Here is a 17,097-nt window from a genome sequence, read left to right as displayed (position 1 = left end):
TCATCCAATGATACAAGTCTTGGATAAGAATCTAAAATACACAAGAATGCCAATGTTGAAAATCCTTTACTCTGACAACATCTAGGGTTCCTCAAACAATATGATACCTCACACATGGTAAATCCTAAACCTGAACGAGCGAGAGCGTAAGAGGTGCAGTGAAGTCAATGAAGATGAAGATTGATGTTAGGAAGTGAATTCATATGAAGATGCATGTTACAAAACAAAGATGATGAATCATGTTATGAAGTCAATGAAGATTAATATGAAGAAGAAGTTTTTCAAGGTGTGAGTTTACAGGCGGGTGTGAGTTTACGAGCGATGGAGAAAAGAATGAAAAGAACTGAAAGAAAGAAATGTTATGAAATAAAGAACCTCGTGGCGTTACTTATGAGACAGCTTATACTCCACTACCAATTCTTGTATCTTCGTATTGATTGGTTAATAAAATTGTTCCCTAGTTCTCTCAAAAGAGTAGATCACATCCACTTTTAAATGAACCCTACTCTGCTCCATAAACATTTCCAAAAAGTGGATGGCAGCTTTGCTCCAGTAAGTACCACTAAACAACAACATAAGTTGGATAACAATTGAGTATTCAACATTATTAGTGTCATAGAGACAAGTTTATGCTTTTATGATGGCCAACTGGGAGTAGGTTCTTTCATGCAGCTTCTTTTATTTGCTCGTAAATGCGCACCTAAAATTGCTTCGACTCGTAAAACGCTCCCTTATGCTCCCGCTCGTAAACTCACACCTTTATGTTTATTGTTCATAAAGATATTAGGATTTTCACACTGACATTTTGACAGAAAACATTTGATCAGTTTCCCGGTTCATTTTTTTCAAAATGCTTCATTGTTATTTTTTGGATAATGTTTCATCGCTCTCGCTCGTAATGATCCTAAAGTCATGCCTTCTTTTTAGTGGGAACTTTATTATGTACAAAGATGACTTTCGCAGAAAGCAAAGGAAGAATCTTGACTATTATGTCAATTGACAAACCTCTTTTGATGGAGCACACCCAAGCATCATCCACAACGTGTCATCAGAGCCATCTTCGTTGACATCAGCATCACCGCCGGTTCGTGTCCAGCCCGACCGGCACGCCAAAGCGTCCATGAAGATGCATGGTTTTAAATACCCCAGGTAGAGCACGTCCATGTTCCTATCTTCTTGTTTTCGTTATTTGTTTTCAGCTGTCTTGATTTCTGTTTTCAGTCGTTCATATTGTCTTAAGTCCACGTCGTCTTGTCCGTTGTTTCTTATTTGTGTTGTAAATGAAGGGGGAGATCCTTATTGGACTCTCCTTTTTGAACTCCATGTAAGGGCCCATCATGGCCCTATATAAGGCCATGATGGGACCACGTTCAATCTGAGACCTGGATTTTCAAGTGTTGTAGTTAAATTATCGTTCAGATCTCACGTGAGAAGAAGAAGAGAAGGTGAAGAAGGAGGAAGAAGAAGGCAGATTGAGGAAGAACTATGTCCTTCTCTCCATGCTACCACGCCCGTTCAGGCGCCTTTCGGTGCACAAATCGTCAACCAGACGAACGGCAGCAAACTGCTGCATCGTGTGGTTATCTTCTTTGAACCGATCGCGGCACACCGTCAAGAGTTACACCCACGGCCGTTTGTCGCTCTTTGATCGGCACTGGCCCCAGGCCTTGATTTGCTCAGTGTACGGTGACTCTATGGCGTTTGGTTCCCACGACCGACGACCCTGACAGTCGTTCAGTCGTTCCGGCTTCGCAATGCACATAGCAGAGATTCTTCCAAGCGTGTGACCCCCTCGACCGACGACTCTGACTTTCGTTCGGTTGCTCCGGCTACGCAGTGCACAACACAGCGAGTCATCTAGGGGCATGACCCCCTCGATCGACGAACTAGTCGGTATTTCAGCCACGCCAACACGTGCATGCATCAATGCACGGGAATAGTTACTTTCATGTTGCATTTGCTGATTGCACAGGACTCGCCGCACGCTGTGACTCATCGACGCCGTGATGCTGTGGGGGGGTCCGTGACTCTCGGCCCATGTGGGATGATAGAAAACGGTTCACCCCTACCCACTTGTTGCACGAGCACTGCTCCGCCACCCTCCTCCAAGCCGCCTGCCAACTTGACGAACTCCGATCGGTGCTGCTCCCTCTGGCGCTAGCGTGGATTACAATCTCAGTTCCTCTACCTTGAAGTTAGTCGCCAGACTGAACAATCCCTGGTGCTGCTGGGGTCTTCCTCGTGTCGCACCTCTGCCACTCGACGAGCAACACCATCTTCAACACTCCTCTCTTTAATGCCTTCGCTCTCCAACACTTTTCTCTAGTGTTGCGCCATCGATGCCACTTGAGCTTTACTGTGCCCATCCATGACACGTCTCTACCGCACCTGCCCGGCCCGATCCGTGTATCGATGAAGGTCCTAACGATGGCTGACACCACCTATGAGGTGCGATGTTTCCTTTGCTCGTCAGTTATATTACATCTTTCAGTATATTTTTTGACTATACTCCACCACGCTCGGGCTAGATTAGGTGAGAGACAGTTCTCGAGAGAACTACAAATTTTAGCGTCTTCCTAGGCCCAGGTCGAGCCCGTCCATTATGTGTGAGGTCCTACGGACTTGTTCCATTCGGCGCCATGGTCGCCATCGTTGCTCCGATGAGGGTCAGAAGGTCACCGTCATTGTCATCAGTAGCCCACTTGGAGCTCAGAGTTCGGCATATTCCCCACTCGTCGGCCTTGCACGTACATTTCATCTAGGATATTTCGCATCAGGTAGTTACATTTATTTTAGTGAATTACCCGTCAGATGAAGTCTTTGATGACGTCCGACATCATCTTTTATTTATCCACTCCTAAACACTTGTAAACTCAAGTCTCGAGGACCCTGCTTTCAAGATAGACATACTTTTACAATTCTTGATATCCACCTTCTTGTCTTGATATCAGGTGCATTAAGCTAACTAGATCTGCATTAGCTTGTGAATCGAACCCCACTTGGAATTACTAAATTATGCATCAAAGTGAATCTAGCGTATTGGAGAAGGGTGAGTTGACTAGACTCTGGAATTTCTAGCTCTAGCTAACCCGACAGGAAAGTTCAAGCTTAGCTCAATTCCCCAAAACACATATTTTTAAAACCATCAAACAGCTAGGTTCGGATATGACCTACATGGAATTGCATCAATTTGTATGTGAATTTAGCTGTGTTGGTTAGCAAGTCGCAAGGTTTTTGGATTCCGAAAGTTAGAGATCTTCCCTTAGGGCAGGCAGCTAATTTGACTGAAGTCTTAGTACTAGAGGCTGCCTCACTGAGCGCAAGCACTACAAGCAAAGCAACCCTCGAGGCCGCCTAGCAAAGGGCACCCATTTCACTATTTAAAGAGAGGAGAACTCTGTTCTGATTTGTTTTTTGCAGTAACAAAAAGGAAAAGCAAGAGTCATTGTTCTAGACTTGGACTTGAAAGCAGAAGTCTGTTATTAGGGATGCAGGAATGTTGCCTCTTTTTTTAGCTTTGAATTTGGGGTGATTTTTATTGAAGGTAAAGGGTCTTCCCCCTGAGGGGGATCTGTTGGGTGGTCATGCTCTTCAATTTAAGAGAGTGAGTTTTTCAAATAGGAACTCTTTTAAAAAATCAGAGATTTCCTTTTTCTTGAGTTTGACAAGCTTGTTACTTTTGTTTTAAGGGTTTGGGGGGCGGAGGGCAAGGGGGGTAGTTTATAGTTTGCTTTCAAAAAAGAGACTTACCCCTCAAAGGGGATTGAGAGGGATCACATCTATCTTCTTTCTTCTTTTTCCTTTCTGTTTTTACTGAATTTAAAATCTTTCCAAACCTTATAACCCAGGTTGGGTTGAACTCCCCACATGTGATAGATATATGCCATTATAGATGGTAATGATATGCTTGGGGAGACCAATATTGATCAACTCAACGCATATGCTGATTTTGGTTCATCTCGGTTGGGGAGATGTCTTACTTCGGCTTAGGGAGATAGTTATTGCAACATGGGTTGACACAACGTGATGAGTGCTATGTATCATTATGCACGCATTTTGGCTACAAAACTGGAGAAAATTTCCCTTAGACTACTATAAAAGTGGAATTCAATATATGAGATGCTTATTGCTAGTGTTGAGAAGATGGACGTCCTTGACATCATGACATTGAGTGTGTTGAAGAAACCTGCGTTGTAGATGAGGAGTGGCAGAAGATCAAGGATTTTGCACATATATTGCGGCCCTTGTGATGTCTACCGTCCTCACTTGTCAATATAAATTGCCAACAACAAATGAAGCAATTGTAATCATCAGAGCTATAACAAGAAATATAGATACTTTCATGTGTGGTATTAGAGGTGCAACCATATTTGAAGTGAATATTGTCATAATATCATGACAACAAATTTCTCTCTACAATGCATGTTTGGCGATGAAGACCAATATGACTAAATATGGAGCAATCCTCACATGCAACCAGGCCTCCACTATTGCTGCACTCATTTATCCATCCATGAAGCTACAGTTAATTGAATATAACTATGGGGAAAAATTTAGATGTTTACGCTAGCTCGTTGCTCCCATACAATGATCATACAGCCACCACTGATCTCATGCATGAGCTAGATTTCTACATTAGCTCACCTCATATCAAGGAGATGGAACCATTGAGCTGGTGGAAGGTCATAAGTGAACACTCATATCCATGATTACCATTGGTTGTGAAGGAATTCATGTCAATATCGGGCATGATTGTGCCCTCAGATAGATTTTCTTTACCAATCATGCCGTCCAGGTTGACAACCAAGAGCATCAAGCTACTCATGACAATAATTAAAATTTTAAGTTACGACTCAAAAATATTGTATGAAATATTTATTGCCCATGCTAAATTTGATGTTCCTAAAATAATAGTAATAATGCCCCTAAGTTAGGGTAGTATTATAATTGTTTTATATGGAGTGGTGGAATCCAATAATTATGAAACTAATGTCAGAGCAACAAATATTTTATTATTTTAAACTATCGCGGGGGATATCTGATTATATATATTACAAAATTTTTGCGCTTAAATAGTTTTGAATTTTTTAGCTCAATAGGGCCAAATACTTTGTGCAAATTTATACGACGTGAAATGCAATTTTTTGCACAAATTCTCATTGGACATCGCACGAGGCTTTTAATGAGACTCCTGAATGGCTTAGAGTATGGTTCATTTTCATACCCTAATCCATCATTTATTAAGTACTGATGAGTTTTGTGGATCATTGAAGAACACCTTCAATACCCCTACTACCTTGGCGAGGGACTTGATGCATCTTCTTCCTTGAGTCAATCTCCTCTTATACCAATGTCGGGCTATCCCATCTTGACCACTTAATCAATATCATGTATTTCTTACTAAGGTATGTTTGAATCGCATGGTATGGAATTCATATAGCTCAGTTTAAACATAACTGCTGTTACACAAGATACCTTTCATATCTTAGGTCAACAGACTACTTAAACAATTCGGATATGAATCAACCTAGTTGAGATTTCACTATTATACCATTTAGGAATTCATATGAATAACTTCAATGAACTCTTTCTCTAAAGAGCACCCACCATCTTTCTTTAGTGTCTTCACACTAATCACCACAAGATCATCCATACTTATCATATAAGTGGGATCAGATAGTGTTATTCTATCCAGATAACTTGATGTACATCTCAAGTATGTAATGAATACAGATATTTATAATACATGCTTGAAGACATATGATCAATGTATTATGATATCATCATTATTCAATAAGTTATTGTATGTATTCAGGGACGTAATTATGATCATTACACAAGAATAAAAATGATTAAATATTTAATTCAATGAACTTAAATAAATCATAGAAGTGTAATTGGCTTGATGACCGCATGTCAACATTCATATATGAGACTACATATGATCTCGAAAAAAATAATTAGCCTTTTCCGTATCAAATATTGAAAAATTTAGCAGAGAACACACTATTTATCAAGGCCAATATCATTATTTTTCTGTTTATTTAATAAAATCAATTTTTATGTGTAATAGCAAGTTGAAGTTATATTTAATGTTTTACTTCTATTTTAGAGTGATATTCTGATACTTTTGGATTTCAGTATTTTTATAGATTTATTTGACATCAGTTTCTAAAATAAAGTATATTATATGTTAGAATACATTTGTATGGAATCTTATGACATTGGGAACAAAGATTTATTATTTTATAATTATGAAATTTATCATAATAATTTTGGATTACTTAAGGGTTTCTGATTTTGTTCACCCTGCCATAGGTTAACACTTGACTAACTCAAATGGTGTACAATTAATGCATAAATACATTATCTAGATATGCTATAACAATATCACAAATCATAGTGCCATAGTAAAAACTCATTGGCTAATAATCGTTGAATTAAATGCGAGGGTGATTTTCACCAGAGAAATGAACGAATCAAATCAGTATAAATGTGATGGAGGAACATATGCCAGCTACTCCACTGCAATGAATTACCTGAATGTACATAATGGTAATGTGCGCACGCGGCATCTCAGTGACCAGAAAGGGATCCACATTAATGTGGCAAGCGCATTCAGGATGCCTTGTCATATCTTTATTTGTTCATCATGACTCCATTTTTTTTTTTCAATACAGGGACGCATGTTTGTGTGCCACGAGAAAAATCAGAAACTGACCTGACCTGGTTACTTATCAACGCATGCCACATGAATCGGTCCCTTATTTTACATAGTACACGTCGCACTATCTAGGCAATAGATTTAGGACGATGTAGACAAGGAACAGCATATCGAGCCAGTGGACATTAATAAAGAGTTTGTCCTCCGCACCAAGAAGATTGAATTAAGCCAACAATTTTACATCGAAGACACAATTCCTGCTCCGACTCTACTACGAAAGGCTATGACTCGTCAGAACACGAAGATCCACAATTCGCATTTGAAATCGGCGAGTACCTTCTCCGTCGGTCAACCGCCAAACCCGTAGAGAGTGCGTCCCTGGCGCTTGAGGGCGTAGACGACGTCCATGGCGGTGACAGTTTTCCGCCTGGCGTGCTCGGTGTAGGTGACGGCATCGCGGATGACGTTCTCGAGGAATATCTTGAGGACGCCTCTCGTCTCCTCGTAGATCAGCCCGCTGATGCGCTTCACACCTCCACGGCGCGCCAGACGACGGATCGCAGGCTTGGTGATGCCCTGGATGTTGTCTCTCAGCACCTTCCTGTGCCTCTTCGCTCCCCCCTTCCCCAATCCCTTCCCTCCCTTACCTCGCCCCGACATGGCAACTACCTCTCCGTAGAACAGCCTGAATTGAAGAACTGAAATTGAAACTAAGCAAATGAAACAGGCACGGATCGGTATTTATACAGACTTGGCGGGGGAAAGACTCGACGAGATCTAACGTGGACCGTCGGATCATGCTTCGATCCCCGTTTTCGAAACGCTGCATTCCCATTGGCTGAGTTCTTGAAGTCCAGCGACATAATCCTCGCGTCAACGTCATCGTCATCCGCACGTGCCGACCCCTAACTGATCGGAAGAAAAGAAGCCTGTCTGTTGGATCTTGCCAGTGAAGTGAGGCGCTGGCGACGACGGCGGCGATGGCAAATGGAATGGCGGATCGAGCGATTACGGGATCTGTCAGTCATGTGATCTTCGACATGGACGGGCTACTTCTCGGTAATTCTCGATGTCGGTTAATCTGGTGAAAAATCGCTTGAAGAACACGTTATCTTGTTCGATCTGTCAATGGGGACTTGATTCTGCAGATACGGAGGGTTTCTACACTTTGGTTCAGGAGAGGATCCTGGCGAGGTACGGGAAGACGTTTGATTGGTCCTTGAAGGCGAAGATGATGGGAAAGAAGGCCATTGAAGCTGCAAGAGTGTTCGTGGAGGCTATGGAACTTCAGGACGTCCTTACTGCCGAGGCGTTTCTTGAAGAGAGGGAGGGGATGCTGCAACAACTCTTCACCACCACCGAGCTTATGCCAGGTCGGTTCGATTTGCTTCAGTTTTTAGCATTTGTTAGAACACTGAATTGGATTTGGATCTCAATTCTCGGATCTTGAATTGGCAGAAGTAGAATTGTTTCCGTGGATCGCAGCCTCACCAAATTGAGAGCCTAACCAAATCTACGATGTTGTTTGTTTTCAGGGGCGAAACGATTAATTAACCATCTTCATGCGAAGGGAGTACCGATGTGCGTCGCAACAGGGTACTGATCTTGAGCGCCTATTTAATATTCAATTACAAATGTTACTTAATATCATCGGTATAATTCAGATTATTTTTGTTGATGTATCTTGTTAAGAACAACTTTTAAATGCCTAAGATCTGATGCTTCAGGAATTTCACATGCTTCTTAATCACAATTAGAACGAAGACGTTCGGCATAAGCAAACTGCCATCCTTTATTATCTTCAAATGTGTCACTCTATTCTTAAAAAAAATTAAATTATGCCGGGCTGACATCCCTCACTGTGCTTAATTTTTCAAATGTATCTACCAGATCTCATCGACGACATTTCCAATTGAAAACACAAAACCATGGCGAAATTTTCGCCATGATGCACCACATAGTAGTGGGCGATGATCCAGAAGTGAGGAATGGTAAGCCTTCCCCAGACATTTTCCTTGCTGCAGCAAAGAGATTCGAGGTACCATATTCATCCCTTCCACAAACTAAATCTCATTCATTTATTATTCTAATTTGGGAAAAATTTGCCATTTTTCATCTTTTCAGGGAAGCATTGATCCAAGAAAAATCCTTGTATTCGAAGATGCACCTTCAGGAGTAGCCGCTGCTAAGAATGCCAGCATGTAAGTTGTCATTATTAATTATTCATTTGATGTTTTATGCATGGTTGACACGTGGCTGTCTCTGATTGGTGACAGGTGGGTGGTGATGGTGCCGGACCCAAGGCTGGACCCTTCCTACCACGAGGGTGCGGACCAGGTCTTAAGCTCGCTCGAGGGCTTCGACCCAGCCTTGTGGGGCCTACCCCCCTTTGAAGTTCTACACCAATGAGAGCACTTCACCAAATCCTTTCTGGTCTCATTCTTTAAAAATAATTATCTTTCTAGACAAAGAATTAAATCCTGGGAATTATAACACACAATTAGAGTGCTAGAATATATAAATAGTATAGGGAGTGCTCATTCACGAAAAGAATGACTTAACCATCTAGATGGCAGTGGCCGCAGCAGCAACAGCAGCAGCAGAGGCGGCGGCGGCGGTGGCAGCGGCGGCTACCCACCCGCCGTGGCGATAGCACGGGCCTTACCATACGTCACGCAAGTACCTACCTTCCAATTGCAGGTTCTTCACGAATCCCTCGGCTTGTGAGTTTTCCATGGAGCCCTGGCAAAGCACACAGAGAAAATTTAGCTCAGGAAAGAGAAAGGTAGAGAGAGAGAGATGAAGGGGAGATCACTGGGGGGAGGCATTGACCTGCTCTTTGGCTATGGTGTGGATGACGCGGTGGACGTCTCGGGCCATGCCCTTCGCGTCCCCGCAGACATAGATGTAACCCCCAGAGGAAATGATGTTCCAGATTTCAGAAGCCTGCAGAAGAGGATTAAAATCATGAATTAAGTGTATTAAATTAAGATCATTTATGATCCAGATCTAAGAAGCCTACAGAAGAAAAATCCTCGATAATTGAACCCACTTTTTATAAACTGTAGTTAATTAAAACTTTATTCACGACCCAGATCTCAGAGCCTACGGAAGAAAGATCCCCAACAATTGAAGTCACGACTTAAGTATGTTTGATTAGAGCTTTATTCACGTTCCAGATAGCAGAAGCCTACAGAAGAAGGATCCTGGATAATTCAACTCATTATTGATTAACTATATTTACTTAGAGCTTTATTCACGGCCCAGATCTCAGAGGCCTAAAGAATAAAGATCCTCGATAATTGAAATCCCGAGTAAACTAGGTTTAATTTAAACTTCTTTATTCATGTTCCAGATCTCAGAAGCCAACAGAAAAAGATCAACGGGAATTAAAATCGTGAATTAGATATATTTAATTTAGAAAACATAAATGGTTAAAATTTACATTCAGTTTAAATATAGATTTAATGTTAGTATGCAGAAGCAGAAAAATGAAAAAAACGAGCTCAACGATTGAGCTGACCTTCTCAACCATCTTGTGCTGAACGTATTCCTTTTCAGGACCTTCGCGGGAGAAAGCCAAGATCAGCTCTGAGAGAGCCCCGGATTCCTCGTACTTGTGCAATTCATCCTCATAAATAAAATCCTACAAAATAGTGATAAAAAACATTCAGAAAATGAAAATATATACATACTCAAAGAGATAGAGATATTAACCAATTTGCGGTTTCTGCATCCGAAGAAGAGAAGGGCGGTGCCAAGATCTTGACCGGATTCTTTGAGAGCCAACCTCTCCTGAGAATGAGGATGAGAAAGAGAATCAGGGACAAGATAAGAAAAAATTGTAGATAAAGATATCAGAATTTCTGTGGGAAGAGAAAATGCACCTGCAAAAAGCCTCGGAAAGGAGCGAGGCCGGTTCCAGGTCCGATCATCACAATTGGTACAGACACATCTGATGGCAGCTTGAAATTTGATTGGCGCACGAAGATTGGTGCCCAGCTGGCCTCACTGCTCTCCTCCAGCGAAGAAGAGTTCTATGATTTTCAACGGAACTATCAGCACACACGTAGATAGATCTCGAGAGAGAAAGAAAGAAAAGTTACCTTCATCCAGGTTGAGCAGACCCCCCTGTGAATCCTTCCGGTCGGCATCCGTTCATGGACGAGCGCACAAGTAACATGAATTCTTGATGGGAACATCCTGAGAAGATTGAAAGGGGTTAATTGAGGTGTTATATATGATTTCAGAGGTTTATAGCCCTCCAATTATGTCAGAGATCTACCTAGGAGAAGATGAAATTGAGTAGTATCTTGGCTGCAAACGAGGAGCGATGGCGGCAAAGAACACTCCAAGAGGAGGCTTGGCAGAAGGAAACTCCGCCATAACCTCTAGAAGACTTCTTTGGCTTGCCACCACCCACTGTGAATACTCATCCTACAAACAAAACGCTGACATTTAGTCCACCCGACAACTGAAACCCTGAATGGGTTAAGATGAGAGAGAAACCTTTCCAGCTGGCGAAGCGAGGAACCGCAGACGGGCAGCTTCCTCCGGATCAGATGCGTGGGCTGCCAATGCAACTAATGCGGCCTGCAAAAAACATAACCAAACGATTAATTTTGCACTTTACATGAATTCACTTTTGACGGAACCTAATGAATTGAGGGTACCTTTTTCGGAGAATTGAGCAGGTCAGCATATCGAGACAGTGCGTATCTCAATGTACTGGGAGACGGGAAAGGCGGCACGAGAGCAGCTCCCGTGAGCGGTGTGCCGTCTTCCTTATCAGCATGGATGGAGAACAAGGTATCCGGAGATAACCCAAGCCGCTTCTCCGCCTCCTCTACAACCTCAACACAGTTCTCTGTATACACTCCGACGTGGTCTCCAGTCTCATAGCTGAAAAATAAAAATAGAAAAGACAAGAGGTATTACTCATCTTTTAACGGTTTGGTCAACTAAGTTAAACTAGTTCTACTCAAGGTTTATTCCCTATCTACATAAACCAACAATATTGATGCAACTCACGAAAGTCCAGTTCCAGCGATGTCAAATTCAAGATGAATGCACGATCGGTCAGAAGCCGGGGTGTGAAGTTCTCGCCGCACAGCCACATTGGATCTTCATTTAAGATGAAAACACAAGTTAGTTCCCATCATCCATCAGATTTTATTATAACATGATGACAATATATAAAAACCTGCAAGGATGATGAATATCATGAGCTGCGTGTCCATTGGCAAGACTCAGGTTCCTTCCCAGAATAGGGCCGTCCGATGAATCAAGAAACACAACACGGTACTCCGGTACAGCTGCAGTGTAAGTTGGAGTCGTGCTGGAGACGTCATCTTCATCTCGAAGCAATTTATCCAACTCTGGCCATACTTTCTCCTTCCTGTAAACAGCTTTCCGTCAATCATTATTAAAACTCTGATTTTTTTCAAAAGCATTTTGTAGAGTTTACTCACCACGCGGCGAAATCATCTTCAATACATTGGTCATCATCTCCGAGGCCAACAGGTGCAAGTCTTTTCCCACCTAAAAGATGAATTAAACGGTAAATATCTAAAGTGCATAAGATAAAAGATTAAAAAGAAATTACAGAAGAAGGAAAAAGGGGACAAGCGTAACACGGTAGAATCACAAAATATAATCTTGCAGAGGGGGAAAATTATAAATTGCATGAGGAGAATTTAATCATCAAAAGTAGAGGGAAAAAAGTTCTAACTCAATAAAAGAATCAGATTGTTTACCTTGCTCGGTGATCATTTCATCTACAACCTTGGCTACCTGTTGGTAAAAAAATTAAATAAATTAAGAATCATGCAGAGTGTAACTCTAATCAGTGAGAAGAATAAGTATCAGACCTTATTGAAATGCTCGTACTGCCTGTTGCCAAGCCCAAACACCGCGTACTGAAGACTTTGAAGCCATACCCCTCTTTCCTTATCCTAAATTCGTAAAAAGATATATCAAGAATCCCATCAAGTAGCGTTAAATAACTGAATAACTCATACAGATTCAGAAACGCCCTACCTCGGTAAACCATTTGTAAAATCTAGCAGCGTTGTCCGTCGGTTCCCCATCCCCATACCTATTTTTTGAGAAATTATATCAGCTAGTAGAAATCAAACCACGAATGTTCGCAATAAGTAGAATAATATCTCACGTAGCAAGGAAAAAGAAGGCAATTGTTTCTTTCTTCAGCTTCTCCGCGTACTCATCATCTTCGACGGCGTAATCATCCTGAAACGATGACAAACAATACGGTTAGCAAAATATTATAATTCCCTATTTTGAAGAAGACACGGTCAAAAACAAAAAAGGCTTTTGAGCATAGATCATTCACCAGATCAATAACTTTGAAAGTCGCCTTCTCGTACCGGGCCTTGGCTTCCTCCGCGAGGGCCTGATGACAACAAAACTAATCAGACAACAACAAAAAAAAAAGACGGGTAGCCCTCTAAATAGATGAATCGGACCTTGGCAAAACCCTCGGCGGTGCCAGTCTGGGTGCCGAAGAAAACAGCGATCTTTTTCTTGCCATCGTCAAGATCTTCAACGGGTTCCACCTTCAAAGCCAGGGGCTTGGGAGGTTCCACGCCCTTGAGCGATTTCTGCTGCCCCGAGAAGGATCTCCGCCAAATCAACACGAGCACGCAACCGACGAGAACCGCGACCGAGGTAGAAAACACCATCAAAAGCTCCTTATTTTCCGCGACGGACTCGGCAGCGGCGCCCTCCTTCCCCTTGATAATCGCCATCATCAGATCCAGCGCCGAGATCTTCATCGATCCCGCTTGCATCCTCCAGCGAATTGAATCGCGCAACCTTCCGCGATCAAAATTGAGCTGAATTGATTTAATCGGAGACGTCGGCAAACGATTGAAGCCCCAATTTATACCCAAATAGTCGCCGATCGAATCGCACCGCCACCACACCACTCCCCGGCGACGCCCACCAAACACGCCCAAGTCAAACCCGGCCACCAAACCCTCACTAACTCCGGTTTTCACCCCAACCCCAGTATCCCGTCACTCGCGGTAACCGTAATTCACCCCCTCCCGCCACCTGTCCTACTGGGCCCCGCAGGTAATTTTTTTACCCATTGGGCCCTCCCTCGGCCCATTAAGTTCGCGGCTCTCATTACGCCACGTGGCCCCGTCAAAGCTGCCGTCCAATTCGGACCAATCAGACTCCGCCACGTAAAGTAACCTCAGACACCCGTTTTTGTCAACTGCCATTAAATTTATGGGTCCCACTGAATCGGGGGTCAATGTTTGACTTGGACAATAGTTTGACTGGTTTAGAAAGCGAGAAGGCAGCCGAGGAGCAGCGCGGCGGCGGTGGCCACGTCGGAGGCTACACTGGCGGCGGCTGAGCGGTCGGCGGGCGCCGGCGCCGCCGCGTTGTCGGCGGCGGGGACGTCGGCAGCGGTTTCCGGCGGCGGCGCCTCCGGCGACGGTGAAACGGCGGCGGGATTCTCCGGCGACTGTGCGAAGGCGGCGGGGCTGGGAGTTGGCGGCGGGGTTGGCGGCGCCGCCGCGGGTGGCTGGACGGCGGCGGGAGGCGGAGGCGGCGGCGGCGATACGGCCGTCTGGTTCGTGTTCTGGATGCCGGGGGGGACGATAACGGCGCTGACGTGCAAGACGGAGATGTTGTACGGCTGGGCGGCGACGGCGTCGAGGAGGCGGGCGGCGCCGGCGGCGGCGGCGGCGGCGGAGCTCAGAGAAACACCGGCGACGGAAACGGTAACGTTGAGGAACCCCGTTTGCCCGACGGCGAGGCCGGTGGACTGGAAGAGAGTGGTGACGAGAGCGTTCTTCTTGTGGAGGTTCTGTAGCTTGGTGGCGTCGTAGTAGTCGAGGATGACGTGGACGCTGAGGATCTTCTTGATGACGTCGAGGGGCTGGCCGGCGACGGCGGCGGCGGCGCCGTCGTCGACGGCGAGGACGGTGATGGTCTGGCGGCGGTTGATCTCTTCGGCGAGGTGGGTTTGCGTGAGGTAGCTGTTGAAGGCGCCGAAGCCGGGGTGGCGGTCGAGGATTTTGGTGATGTTGAAGGCGGAGACTGAGGTGGAGGAGAGGAAGAAGAAGAAGGCGAGGAGAGGGAGAGAAGGAGCCATGGCTTGTGTGTTGTTGGAGGAGGGGGTGGTCGGAGGAAATAGATATAATGGCGGGGATGGGTGAAGCGGGTGGAAGGAAAGACGTCCGAAACTAACGTCTATATTTGGAGAGAAATGGAGGACGCGAGAGGACCCGGGGATTAGCCGCCGCGGGTGGGTCTCTCTCTGTTTTTCTCTCTGTCTCTCTTTCCATCTCTCTCTCTCTCTCTCTCGCTCTCTCTGCCTGTTCTCCGCTCCCTGTCTTTCTCTCTGTTCTCTCTTTGTCTCTCTTTCTTTCCGTCTCTCTCTTTCTCTCGCTCTCTGTGCCTGTTCCTCTCTCCCTGTCTTTCTCTGTCTCTCTTTGTCTCTCTTTGTCTCTCTTTGTCTCTGCCTGTTTTCCTCTCCCTATCTTTCTCTCTGTTCTCTCTGTTCTCTCTTTGTCTCTCTTTCTTTCCATCTTTCTCGCTCTCTCTAGCTCTCTCTGCATGTTCCTCTCTCCCTATCTTTCTCTCTGTTTTTCTTTCTCTCTGTTTTTCTTTCTCTCTGTTTTTCTTTCTCTCTTTCTTTACATCTCTCTCTCTCTCTATCTCTCTCTCTCTGCATGTTCCTCTCTCTATCTTTCTCTTTGTCTCTCTTTCCATATCTCTCTCTCTCTCTGTCTCCCTTTCTATCTGTGTCTCTCCATCTCTCTTTCTATCTCGCTCTCCCTTTGTCTTTCTTTCTGTCATCTCTCTCGGTCTCTCTTTCTATCTCGCTCTCTATGCCTTTCTCTGTGCTTCTCTCTCTCTCTCTCTCTCTCTCTCTCTCTGTGTCTCTCTTGAAAAATCAACACTTAATAGTAGAAAAAAAAGTAGAAATCAATTAATATTAAAAAAATCACACATTTTACAGTTTGATATGTCCCACAATTTATAGGGATGGATGTCCCTTTAAAACAGAGTTAAACGATTCAAATAAAATCTGGCGGTAGATGATGATTATTCATCATGACGTTGATAGTTCCCAATGCTTCTATTAACTGTTGGAGACCCTGTCCTTGACAGTGGCGATGTGGTCTCTGATGACTGTTGTACTTCTTCTGTCAAGGACCGTTGGCACGTACTCTTGACAAGCTCCCGCAAACTCCTCCCTAAAAGAAGGTGGAGTTTGGAACGAAGAAAATGAGTGCGAGGAAGAGACTTGGTAAAGAGATCTGCAATTTGATTACAGGTGGAGAGGTAGGCGACCTTCATCAAACCCTTAGCTACAGCATCACAAACAAAGTGATAATCTATATCAATATGTTTAGTACGAGCGTGAAAAACCAGGTTTTTACTTAAGTAAGTGGCACCAATGTTATCACACCATAGTATTGAAGAGGAGAGAAGCGGAATCTTTAGTTCTTTGGGGAGAGAGTTGAGTGGAACTTCCTTGCCGAAGTGTTGAGGTGCTTTGGATTCACAGATGCGTTCATCGATCTTGTTGATGCCTGCATTAGAGAGAATCATTTATCTTTCCTGATGGATGGAAACTCCACTGGTTTCTTCACAGCCACGAGAGGTCTAAGGCAAGGTGATCCTATCTCGCCCACCCTTTTTATATTGATGGAGGAGGTATTTAGTCAATCACTCACATGTGCGATCGACCACGGCCTCATCCAACCGTATTTTATGAAAGGGGGCTTCCCAATCCTCTCGCACTCTCTATTTGCCGATGATGCCATCATCTTCCTCAATGGATCTTTTGGGTCCATTAAGGAATTTATGAGTGTCCTTACAGCATATGAGCAAGCTTCGGGCCATCTCGTCAATGCCTCGAAGAGCAGCTTCATAGTTGGTTCTTCCACCACTATAAAGCGCTCTGAGATACTCCAACACTATACCCGCTACTCACGAGGATGCCTCCCATTCGACTATATTGGATGCCCTATCTTTCTAGGGCCCGCTAGGCAACATTACTTTGATGTCTTGTTGGGAAAACTTAGAAAGAAGCTAGAAGGATGGAAACTTCGTTTCTTATCCCCTGGAGGACGTATCCAACTTATTCGACATGTCCTCATGAGTATCCTACTACACATCCTAGCGGTGCACTCACTATCTCTTACAGTCCTCCGCTCAGTATAATGGCTATGCGCACGTTTCTTATGGTCCGGTCACCTCGAGGGAGAGAGTCGCTATCACTGGGTTTCTTGGGAGAAAGCATGTCGGCCGAAGATTGAGGAGGTTCAAGGGATCATACACCTAACAGACGTCTAGGACATGCTTCAAAAGAAGCTCGTATGGCGTATGCGCACCACACACTCCCTAGTGGGCAACTTTATTTCAGCCAAGTATGGCGAGTGGGCCAG

General features: G+C 44.2%; 4 protein-coding genes across 4 annotated transcripts; 1 reads left to right on the top strand and 3 right to left on the bottom strand.

The window, feature by feature from the left end:
* Positions 1-6,818: 6,818 nt before the first annotated feature.
* Positions 6,819-7,359, bottom strand: LOC144713154 (histone H4). The gene has a single exon (XM_078587657.1). The coding sequence runs from the start codon at positions 7,322-7,324 to the stop codon at positions 7,013-7,015; it is 312 nt and encodes a 103-aa protein (XP_078443783.1). The 5' UTR covers positions 7,325-7,359; the 3' UTR covers positions 6,819-7,012.
* LOC144713153 ((DL)-glycerol-3-phosphatase 2-like) lies at positions 7,340-9,164 on the top strand. Its single transcript, XM_078587656.1, has 6 exons — positions 7,340-7,723; positions 7,813-8,037; positions 8,200-8,260; positions 8,555-8,702; positions 8,789-8,865; positions 8,941-9,164. Exons 1-6 carry the CDS (start codon positions 7,645-7,647, stop codon positions 9,071-9,073), a joined length of 723 nt encoding a protein of 240 aa, XP_078443782.1. The 5' UTR covers positions 7,340-7,644; the 3' UTR covers positions 9,074-9,164.
* On the bottom strand, positions 9,080-13,643 carry ATR2 (P450 reductase 2). Its single transcript, XM_078587655.1, has 18 exons — positions 13,150-13,643; positions 13,017-13,076; positions 12,837-12,913; positions 12,704-12,761; positions 12,535-12,618; positions 12,421-12,457; positions 12,136-12,205; positions 11,868-12,062; positions 11,696-11,788; positions 11,338-11,566; positions 11,174-11,257; positions 10,950-11,101; positions 10,771-10,867; positions 10,552-10,701; positions 10,382-10,459; positions 10,188-10,310; positions 9,497-9,610; positions 9,080-9,406 (listed from the first exon to the last, which is right to left on the bottom strand). The coding sequence occupies exons 1-18, from the start codon at positions 13,471-13,473 to the stop codon at positions 9,326-9,328; spliced, it is 2,106 nt and encodes a 701-aa protein (XP_078443781.1). The 5' UTR covers positions 13,474-13,643; the 3' UTR covers positions 9,080-9,325.
* A 330-nt stretch (positions 13,644-13,973) lies between these two features.
* LOC144712662 (fasciclin-like arabinogalactan protein 14) lies at positions 13,974-14,828 on the bottom strand. Its single transcript, XM_078586930.1, has one exon. The coding sequence runs from the start codon at positions 14,790-14,792 to the stop codon at positions 13,974-13,976; it is 819 nt and encodes a 272-aa protein (XP_078443056.1). The 5' UTR covers positions 14,793-14,828.
* Positions 14,829-17,097: the final 2,269 nt, after the last annotated feature.

The sequence above is a fragment of the Wolffia australiana genome, chromosome 15 (genome assembly GCF_029677425.1).
Source record: "Wolffia australiana isolate 7733 chromosome 15, ASM2967742v1".
In the NCBI taxonomy this organism is placed as follows: domain Eukaryota; kingdom Viridiplantae; phylum Streptophyta; class Magnoliopsida; order Alismatales; family Araceae; genus Wolffia; species Wolffia australiana.
Note: the sequence above shows the minus strand (reverse complement) of the source record. Positions and strands in the feature narration are given on the sequence as shown.

What these genes read in the sequence shown, in the direction of transcription:
- ATR2 (XM_078587655.1), bottom strand. Translation starts at nt 13,473, where the DNA reads ATGCAAGCGGGATCGATGAAGATCTCGGCGCTGGATCTGATGATGGCG. An exon ending in TCTGCTCAACCTGGATGAAG is followed by an intron (nt 10,702 to 10,770) that starts GTAACTTTTCTT and finishes TGAAAATCATAG; the next exon opens with AACTCTTCTTCGCTGGAGGA. An exon ending in ACACCATAGCCAAAGAGCAG is followed by an intron (nt 9,407 to 9,496) that starts GTCAATGCCTCC and finishes GTGCTTTGCCAG; the next exon opens with GGCTCCATGGAAAACTCACA.
- LOC144713154 (XM_078587657.1), bottom strand. Translation starts at nt 7,324, where the DNA reads ATGTCGGGGCGAGGTAAGGGAGGGAAGGGATTGGGGAAGGGGGGAGCG.
- LOC144712662 (XM_078586930.1), bottom strand. Translation starts at nt 14,792, where the DNA reads ATGGCTCCTTCTCTCCCTCTCCTCGCCTTCTTCTTCTTCCTCTCCTCC.
- LOC144713153 (XM_078587656.1), top strand. Translation starts at nt 7,645, where the DNA reads ATGGCAAATGGAATGGCGGATCGAGCGATTACGGGATCTGTCAGTCAT. An exon ending in CATGGACGGGCTACTTCTCG is followed by an intron (nt 7,724 to 7,812) that starts GTAATTCTCGAT and finishes TTGATTCTGCAG; the next exon opens with ATACGGAGGGTTTCTACACT. An exon ending in CCGATGTGCGTCGCAACAGG is followed by an intron (nt 8,261 to 8,554) that starts GTACTGATCTTG and finishes TGTATCTACCAG; the next exon opens with ATCTCATCGACGACATTTCC.